Below are 10540 nucleotides of genomic sequence, written 5' to 3'. Positions count from 1 at the left end.
TGAAAAAATGACCACTTCATCGAGTCTGTTTAATCACTGGCTAGGTGAAGTGATCTCCCAGAACTTTAGTGGGAGAGACGATCATGAAGAAAAAGGTCGTCACTTTTATGGCAGCATAGTTCGGGAGCAGATGTAATTTCAAAAGGGCATGTTCTGGGGAGCCTATATACAACGCATGACAGCCGATCAAGTGCGGAAACACACAATTGCAGCATATTGTTCTTTCAGAAAGCAAGGCAACATTTTCTTCAGAAACTGCAATTGCTAGTTGCAATGTGACATAGCAACAATGGTTTGTTTGATATTAGGAAATTCTTGATAGCATAGGACACGCGGTGTTTTAACTTCGGGTGCAAGTGATGGTAGAGTTCAAAAGCCAAAGGGGCCCAAGCCGGGCATGCCCTATCTTTTCTGATTCCAAGAATCTCATTTTATCAGAGTTTAGCTTATCCACTGTTGCTTACTGACCAAGTTGTAGGTAAGTTTCTAGTCAATATGTATGATTGGGTATTACCAACACTGGATAATGTGTTACATCCAAAATATCTGATGAGGGAACGTTAGAGGACCATTTGACTGAAGTTGTATCTCAAGTTCCTCCCACTGCAAGCCCTATTAACGTACAGACAGTCTACATTAGGTTTAAGAAGTGGTGTCCCCCCTAGATCCCTCCCCTCTCCTCCCCACTTTCAGGCCAACGGACTTGTGCCAGAGAAAAATGGAGTTAAAAGAAAAAGCACAAACAGCAGAGCTTCATGGAGAGGAACTGCTTTCCGCTCGAAGTCGCATGTAATTCGGAAAAAATGCAACACAGTGCCTGCCATGAAAAACATCTACTGTCTTTCCTGTCAATTGTCGCAAAAATGTATGACACTTACAAAAGCGCCAATGACTGAACAGGGCTGATTCATTTCCCGCTCTAAGAGGGCGGGCCTTTTGCCCCCTTTCTGTATAGATGTACTCTATGTAGATGTATAGGTTACAACATGTTTGCCACGAATGGCACAAGAACTATTCATTACACGTCAAACCTAACAATGCTGCCGCATAGGCTCCTTGCCATCCACATTTCTCTGCTTGCGAGAGTCTATGTTTCCACATTTCTCCCTACAGCTCATAGTTACCCTGAGCTCAAAGCACTTGGAATCCAAACTGTGCAGTGGCTCGAGATTGTAGCGTAGATGGGCAAATAGAAAAATAAACGTGATTGTTGTGCCGAGTGCTATCTTTTTCACTTTAATACACAATTCTAACAAGGAAAAGCACAGTCATGTTCTGAAAGAGCCAGTAAGCTTATATGCAGAGGTACTATCTATAAAATGATGTTGTTTATATATGTGCATTAATGTGAGCCATGTCTGCATATGTGTGCGTGTTATAAACGACAAACCGACACTGCCAATGAGTGTTCCCACAGTGACCCTAGTCGGAGGGAGTAAGGGAACTCATTGTCAGGAGGCGAAAACTCTTTGGGTAACATTACACATATGTTGTCCCTTTCCCGTTTCCAATTTAGCATCACGGAAGGAGGTACATATGTGCATAACTCTATTCTTTAGGTTTAATATGCTTGTTGTTTTTCTTTTTGTATCCTCAAACATAGTTTGATCGTGTACTTTGTATATCTAGTGTGTGGAGAGTGACTGCCCAATGCAACCAATCAATTTTCAATGCCACAACAAAGCGTGTTTCTTTCTTAATAAACAATGATTTGTATCAAGCAGGTTCATTTCATAGTGTTTATAGAAATGCGCACCTAGTTCAACAGGGGGAGCACTTTGCAGGTAGGGTGCACATATGAAGCAATGTCAAATGTCCTTGCTAAGGGCACCATTCTGGTATACCACTGTAAAACATTACCTATGATCAAACTAAAGTGCCACTATGTCAACATTAAAAACAGTCCACTGCGTCAGATCTTAAAATAGTTTATTTCAGTTTTAATGTACTCTGTTGGCATGTTAAACCAAAAAACACGAACCTTCAGTGCTGGCTTTTTTCCTAGGTAAAAAAATAAAAATAACAAGAACAAATTATGAGCCCAAACTTGTAAAATAAATTAATATACATAAGTATAAAAAGTGCAAACTCCCTAACAGTGCACTGTGATTCTGGTAGGTGCACTCTCGTAGTAACCAGGACAGGATGTGCCACGTCAGTTCTGGGAATTATCAGATCATGAGTTCCTGGATGTCCGACAACCAGCTAATAATAGGACATACGGCTCATCAGTCCAACAGGCAGTCAATCGCAGAACACCTAAATGGCTAATCCATCCTAGGAAGTGCCCATCTGTCACAAGGAGTCTTATATTCAATTTGTCACAGGGCACCCCGGTGATCCGTCTGCCACCGATCACCCAGCATCCTCTACCAGGTCACCCCGAGGCCTTTAAGTTCCGGGGCAATAGACAGCATGTCAACACAGACCTTCCACCAGCCTGTCATTTGCAGGTACACAGCAGCATGTATATTTGCAAGTTATGCGCAACACGTCAAAAGTACTAGGGAACTCCTATAACCCATCTATTCCCAGACACTCAACGGCTCTTCAGTTCCAAGAAACTGAAACTGGTCCATCCATCTAAGGGCAAATCTGAAGGACTGCTTAGGCCAGGTTATAAGACGGTCTTCGGGCCCCCGAAGTTCAATGAAAGCATGTGTTTACGAGAGGAAAGACCATCTGTCCCAGGAACTGACTCAAAATGGTGCAACTGAATCCTGATGTTCCGGTCTTTCTCAGCGCACTAAAATGCCCAGTCTGTTCCAAGGCACATAATGGCCCAGTTCTTCCCAGGGTGACTAACGGTTCAAGGTCTGTCACAGGTGAAATGATTGTCGGCCAGTCCCAGGTCACTTGATGACTAGTCTGCCTCAGGGAACCTGATGGTCAGTATGTGCCGGCATGTTTACCTATGCGCCCAATGGCCCGTCTGAACCATAGTTTCTATATTTTGCCTGTTAAAGAAAACGGAGACATGCAATAACCTGCTTCCACCAGGATATAGAAAAAAGCATCTAAAATAGGACCTTAAAACAGCTGTGATACTGTGTCCCAAGACATGCGCTAACCTGTCTGTTGCCAGATTAAGCAACGGCAACAGGTGTAGGTACATATTATAAGGCTTCAAAGAAAATAGTTTCTGCAATAGTTCACTTAAATCATGGTATAGTACCTACCCTGCATGAAGGGGTCAACAGAATATCATGGCAAGTGACACCTGTGAACATACATAGCAGGGGAGGATTGAAAAAGTTGAAGAAGAATGGTAAACACCACTTACAGAGTGACAGGTGACACAGTAGGATCCATAGCCTTGTTTCCAAGACCTTATCCAAAGTTGATATTCTTGGATAACAGATTTTCAATTCTCTAGGTAACAAACAGGCATAGAACGACAAGATACATTTAAATAAAGAGGCCTCCAAAAACCTTTCACCAAGAACGCTGTGACTGCATCTGAGCAACAAATGGGGACAGAAGTGCTAAAAAAGCAGAGAACAGACTTCCTTGATGCAACAAAAAAAAAAAAACGTTTTTTTTTCTAATAAATCCCCCAGTGCACATTAATGGGAGTCGCATGGACATTAATTCTGGCTCAGATCTGCTTTTAATAATTACAAAATTCAAGAATTAGCCAGACCTGGTGAAATGCTGGAAATTGTATAACTGATACACAATTTCCTACACCACAGCTTTCTTTCCCATAACTGTTGTCCCTTGTAGTACTCCTCACTTTGCTGGCTTTAAACCCGAGCTTTTCCAAACCGAAAGTCAGATGACTGCTATTATGCAGGGCTGTGGAAAGTTACATAGCAGTGAAAGGCGGACTTTTAATTTCTCCTAGATTCTCCTTAAGGAAACAGAGAACATGCAGTCTAGCTTCATCATCTTGACTCTGATCACCAGGGGCTTCCTTTGCCTCTCTCCAGTAGATTAAGTTAATTCCAGCACATGATCACTCACCTAGGCCAATAACTGTTGGCACTACAAAGAAGCTGTAATCCCACATGATGATTCTATGAGGGCAGCATCCAGCTGGTAAAGGAAAAAAAACAGCACAAACTGAAACATACAATTAGCACAGAGGAGGATGAGGCTGACACAAAAGGGCTGGTGGAGTGGGGCACTTGGCAGCAACGATGATCATCCTACACGAGCAGGGAGGGACAGGCAGAATATGCATCATCCAGGTCTAGCAGACCTCACAGGATCTATGGTCCTTTACAAGATCTCGGCTCTGAGCATCCCCTCATAGGATGACCTTAATAGAGTCCTTGAGAGATATAAAAGTCTTGGACATGTGTCCAATGAGACATCGACTACAGCTACTGGTGTTTCCTTTAGATGAAGCATCCAAGAAAGCATTGTCCTGGTTGCACAAAACTCAAGAGTGCCAGATGTTCTATTTCATCCATCAGTCTAGTGCGGGCCAAGAAGGAATATAGAACCTCTGCAAGGAGCCTTCCAAGAGACGCTCCATCCAGAGAGATAACTTGTTCAATTTTCTTTTAATGAGACCAGGCCCTGAACTACTTGATATCTTCCTAAGTCCTTCTCCAGAAGCTGGAGACAATTCGAGTTCTTCACAGGCCCCAAGTGTTTTTTCTTCATCTATGGAGGACTGTGCCTTGAAGAGACAAAAGTATTTCTTGTGGCCATTTAAAGCCAGCACGTAGCCAGTGTAGTCACGTTCCAAAAAGTGCTCATCATACTGGTATGCAATTGAGGCCGCATCCTGAGCAAACTCTAGTAGGTATTCAAGCCATTCCCGATGCTTATCAAGGTTTAAAAAGGAAAAGTGCAGCGATCCGCTCCTGCAACAGCAAAAGATATGAAAAGTTAATTAAGAGTAAACATTATTGAACTGATTGTTGAATATGTAGCATTACTCTACTTCTTCGGGATTTGTTTAGAATATAGGGAATTTATGAATTTTCCCTATTCCAGATGTCATGCTCCCAATGCTGTGTGATGTGTAAGAACTGTCTGTCAAACATATTTTTAGTTGAGCCACAAGCTCTTAAACAATAAAAAAACAAAACTAATATCCATTAAATACATACTAAAATATTAAATATCCCTCAGTACAAACCTCAAAAACACAGTCAAGGTACAAACTCTTTTAAAATCATTAAACATTCTCATCAAGGCACAAGATACATCCATACATTTTATTTGGAACAGGAATCTCATTGCTACCAATCTTGACTTTATATTCTACTGCAAAAATAATTTTTAAATGTTCAGTCACGGAGTTAAAAAAGAACAACAATCTAATAAGATATACATTTTTGTACAGTACATCTGCAACCCACATCTACACAACCCTCTTTCTTAATTCTTAAAGGATGATATTCCTAATGGGTGTGCATAAAGTGGCTGATGTCCTAATATCAATTTTAAAATTGCACTATGCATGTGTAGATTTGTCAGCTCATGTATTTTTTTTAAACATATTTTATTATTTTCAAAACAAGATATAGCACAGTTATTACATATTATGGTCATTGTCCGGGACCAAAGTATTTATAGTGTCCTAAGAATACAATATTACATTGCCAAAAACATTTGAGTAGCAATTGACAAGATTAGTTCTGTATACCGATTAAACGTACTAAACAAAATCACCAATCCCTCCCGGGCATTATTTAGCTAGAAAGAACCCCACGCCTCACCCACCCCTAGACTCTTTGCAGTTAAATCATTACGTATACATATCATCCGAGATGTAAAACCGAACAAACTGTAGGTCAAGTTTGGTTTTCCTACTAAATATATACGTATGGGGTCCTAATGAGGTCTGTCGTTCAGTCATTATGACTTTGCATCTATTATTATTTAGAATGGGCACCCTATGTTATTCAGTGCAGCAAAGGTTCAGCAGACACAAATTGCTCCATCATCATATCCCATTCCATGGCTATCAGATCTTTCCTAAGACCTCGGTTTTCCTCTTTACGCAACGCCATACTTTCGGCCCTCACCCAACGCACCACTTCATTATGCCATGTTAGTACTGACGGAGGTTGCGGAGAATTCCATCTCAATGTGATGGATCGTTTTGCCAAAATAAGCATTAAATTGGCAAACCTGAGTTGCGTTCCCTGTGATTTGTTTTTTACAAAGCTTGTCAGCTCATGTATATATGGAAAACAAGCATATTTAGAAAACTGAAGGCTTAAAGTGCAAATTTTGAAGACCCCTTTCTCTTGAAATCCTATAACAGAACTCAGTCATTTTTCTTTGAGTAGGCTAGGGCTTCCGCAACATTAAAGTTCTTGCTCTTCAAGGCACCTGCCATAGCATATAACTGCGTCCCTAACATTTTTTCCAAACTGAGTTCCCTTTTAATTATGTTGTCTTTACATAACGTCAGTGCAGCCTAAAATTGCCACGTTATCAGTTTGCTCCAAAATCTCAGTGAGCTTACCAAGAATATTTCAGTAGGGATAGCAGATGTTTTAGGCAGTCAACTTCAATCTTTTCCCAATATTGATAATTACTCAGACCCAGTAGTTCACTCCATACAAGGCCTGCGGGCAACCACTGCTTTATAAGATTCTAAGAGTGTATGGAGCGATGGACCTCCGTAATCTCGCTTACATTTTCTTAGGCGTCCAATGGTTAAAAGGGTTTTGACATTTAAGGGGAACCTTGAAGAAACACAGGTCTTCACTGGCAGAACTATAATCACAGGGTATGCAATTGAGCTTTAGGAGTCCTTATTCATAAGTAGATGTTGCAAGGCAGTCTCTCATCCTGTGACAACTAATAGTCGCCTCCATAAAGTAAGATTAGGAAAGAACTAAATTACACAATACAAGAGAAGAATGATGACAATTTTGTCCACAATTATACTTACCCAGTAAATGTATAAACTTCTTGTGCAAACCTCTGCAGCAAGCTAGCTTTGGTCGAGCTGGAGACAATAAGAACCACATTCATGTGCCCAGGCCGGAGGCGAAGTAGATTACTAGTATAATTCACATCTGTCAATTCAGTTACTTCCACAAAGCCCTTTCTTGGGATCCTACAGAAAGGTACAGAAACAAGGAATAAAAGGAGGGTTAAACAGGGTCATAAAACAAAGCAGTGGAAGGACAATAAGCCTGAGCCTTTGTACTTTTTTCTGACTGATACCCTTATGTTCCCTCAGCTCTGCAGTAGCAGAAAGAGGAGACAGACTGTCACATCCGTTTTTTTGTGATTCAGTTTATTCTGTTAATATTTAATTGTTTTCAAAGTAGTCTTCCTTCGCTGTATATAAGAAATGGCAGAAACATATATTTTCCAGCAAAAGAAACAACAATGACTAGTCTAGATCTGTGATTCTATACTGGAGGCTTAAGGTTTCGCCTGATTTTTATGCAACTTGGCTATTAGTACATGTGAATTTTCATCGGAATAGACTAGTCGTCAACCTGGGAGCCAACTTGATATTCATCAATTTGGAATCTCAGTAAAATCAGTGAAAAAACAACAAATAAAGGCTCTGCAACACATCTCAGAAGTCAGTTCTACTTTGTTGTCCAGCACCCTAAAGGTCTGAAATAGATGAATGTTAAGTAAACGTTTGTATTGAAGTAAATGCTGATGCTTGTAAAATGAAGCTAGAGGTACAGAACTGCAGGCCCACAAAAGGCTTCATCCCTCATTCCTAGTCCAAACAGCTAAGCTACGTAAGTGTGCACAGAAGTCAACGTAGCTGCTTGGAAAATGACCAGGAGTAACATACAATATAAAAGAATCAAAGCGGCAGTTACAGAGCTCTAATACTCCTGAAAACTGTTCTTCTTAGTACCATAGTACAACAGAGAAAGCTCTGTTGAAAAGGCGGGCAAGCCACACAATAAAAAAATAAAAAAAGGAAAGGTCTGTAAAATCTGAAGATCCCAAAAATTCCTCATCCTCTTTTTGGAGTCCACAGAACTATGCCTGTAAAGATGTGACGTAAAGCTAATCCAAAACAGCCAAATTGGCGGCTAGCGAAAACCCTGCTAAATACAGAATATTTCTTAGCAATCTCATAGCAGTTTTATGCATAAAAAAATATCTGGACATGCCTATTTTATAAGGACAAAACTGTGCCAATTAGGAGGTCAAAATAAATGTGTCAGTTTCACCACTGTCTGTTTGACTTCAACCTGTTGTGGGCATGCACATGCATGTTCTTTTGTTATCTAGATGAACTGTGCATGAGATGATGATGCTCTCCACTGCTCAGAAATCTGTACCCATTCCTTGAAAAATTTAGAGCATTCAACTACTTGACAGCCCCTGTAGCTACAACTGTACTGCTTCAGTGCTGTCTTTCTTGGAGCTGCACTAACGAAAGTGATGGGTGGATTGCTTGAATTATTCTCAGGCCCTGGTGAATACTCGGGCCCCTTAATTTTTTTGCCCATCATGCCACCTCAGATAGGAACCAGCCATATGCAAACCAGTCTTGGTCCTGCTCCAATAGAAATAGTCCAGCCGGAACTGACTGGTAAGGTCCCCTCTGTGCGGAAACGCCAGCCCTGTCTCGGCCTATTTGGACTTCATCAGTTGTCAGTAGCCTATATCCTATGACACAGTGAGCACAGAACCCAAGTCTGGGGATACCCGTAAGACTTCAGCCAGAGACATCAAGGAAAAGTTGGTTATCAACCCACAAATAATTGACCCTGTTAAAATAAAAGCTGAGAAACCTGTGAGAATCTAGACAAGGCAGCCTCCCCTTCTCCTTGGTGGGGTGAGGAGGTGAATAGAATGTAGAAAGGATGGAATTAAGCCTCGGTCCATAGTACCAGACTGTCTGGAAAAAATGAAGTGAAATGAGACTAAATAGACAATGTCTGCAGCTTCCTAGCACATCTAGCAGCCATCTTTAGAGGCAGGAGACGCAAAGGACCACTGTGTATAGGGTGAACACATCAGAAAGATGAGTAACACATTAATATCACACTGAGGCAAAACAAACACCAAGGGCTAGGTGTACGACCATTTTTAGCAGTCACAAACAACAAATCGGGCCATTTGCGACTGCTAAAAAGGGTTGTGATATGTACAAAACCTATTTTACTAGTCGGTAACCTATTACCAACTCGCAAAATAGGGTCTGCAAGTCGCTTTTAAGAAGGGGCGTGCCAAGTGCGTCCCTTCCCAATAGCAAGTCGCAGGGGGATGCAAGAATGTTTTGGGACAGCAAATCCGGGTGCAAAACAATAGCAGTTTACCACCTACTTCAAGAAGGGGGTAAGGCAGTCGCAAATGGGAAGAGGTCCCCAGGGGATTCTTCCCTTTTATGAATGCCTGCAAAAATATTTTTTAAGAGCGGAAAGGGGTCCCACGGACCACTGCCTGCCCTTAAAAAATAAAAAGAAAACCTATCTTTTGTTTGCTTTTAAACGCATTCCACCTTCCTTTATGGAAAACGTGCTGTATTTGAAGAAAAAAAAGGGCTTTATTTAACCCCTTCGATGCTTGTGACGGAACCATTCCGTCATCAGTCACGGTTGAGCTGTGCTGATGACGGAATGGTTCCGTCACGACCACACCCAGTTAAGGAATGTGCAGCACCGGGGGGAAATCGGGGCAGCAGGCAAGGTGTTAAAAAGGAAGCACAGACATGGCGGTCCACTGTCCTCAGCAGGCCACCATCCCAGTGTTTGTAGCCCATTCCCATTGGGTTGCAAATTGTGCCCTGCTTTACGAATATCGATGAAGCAGGTCATGTGCAACCCCACTGGATATCGCGAAATGTGTCTGATACAAATTAGTATTGTATTGTAATTGCATTTATATAGCACTTACTACCCCCGATGAGGCATTGAAGCGCTTTTTCGGCGAGTAGCACGCTACTCCGGGACCCATAGAGGATTAGTGTTGAATTAGTATAGCGAAACATGCAAGTACATTTTAAGTGGTGGATAGGTTAGTCAGTTATTTGGATTCAGAAGGATAGCAGAAGGATAGAAGAGGAAAAAAAGGTTTGTATTTATATAGCGCTTGTTACCCCTGATGGGGTACATTCCGTTCTGCAACTCGCAAATTGCAAGTCGCAAAAAAATCGCAATTTGGGACTTGCAAAACGGAACGGTTGCACACCTGGTCCCAATGGTGGAAACAAATGGATCAGTCACTTCAGAGAGTGCATAACTTTAAGAGACTAGAACAGTGATGGCTGATGTGACAAAGAAAGGTTGAGGGGGCAAAAAAATGTCTTTAACAGCGCTCATAGCAAAGTTTTGAAGACAAGAGATAGAGCAAATGGTATTCCATCAGAAAAACAAGGTTTGGGGTGATTAACTTCCTTCATGGGGCAACTAGAAAAAAACCCGACCAATGTCCAGAATAATCAGTCTGAGAGAGGGGCAACAGTCTGATAAAATGACATTGACTGCTTCTGCAGGAAGGTTGAAAGAGCTCAGATTGCCCTACTCGGTGTCCAACATGAAGGTGGTGGCTTTGGAGTATCAAATACACAACATGCTCCTACCTCAGTGAGAGGTGGTATGCCATAAGTGGAAAAGGAAATCACCGGGACAGACCGGGG

At 41.6% G+C, this 10540-nt stretch overlaps 1 protein-coding gene across 1 annotated transcript in view; it reads right to left on the bottom strand.

Annotated features, from left to right (window-relative positions):
• Window positions 1-1912: 1912 nt before the first annotated feature.
• Window positions 1913-10540, bottom strand: part of DNAJC16 (DnaJ heat shock protein family (Hsp40) member C16) — a 221859-nt gene continuing 213231 nt past the window's right edge. The window contains exons 14-15 of the mRNA XM_078642994.1: window positions 6866-7033; window positions 1913-4817 (exon numbers count right to left, since the gene is read on the bottom strand). Of these exons, the coding sequence (XP_078499120.1) occupies window positions 4418-4817; window positions 6866-7033 (568 nt within the window). The 3' untranslated portion in view covers window positions 1913-4417. The remainder of the gene's footprint in view (window positions 4818-6865; window positions 7034-10540) is intronic.

Source organism: Lissotriton helveticus, chromosome 5_1, assembly GCF_964261635.1.
Source record: "Lissotriton helveticus chromosome 5_1, aLisHel1.1, whole genome shotgun sequence".
Classification (NCBI taxonomy): domain Eukaryota; kingdom Metazoa; phylum Chordata; class Amphibia; order Caudata; family Salamandridae; genus Lissotriton; species Lissotriton helveticus.
The sequence above is the reverse complement of the archived record's forward strand: the minus strand, read 5'-3'. Positions and strand labels throughout refer to the sequence as shown.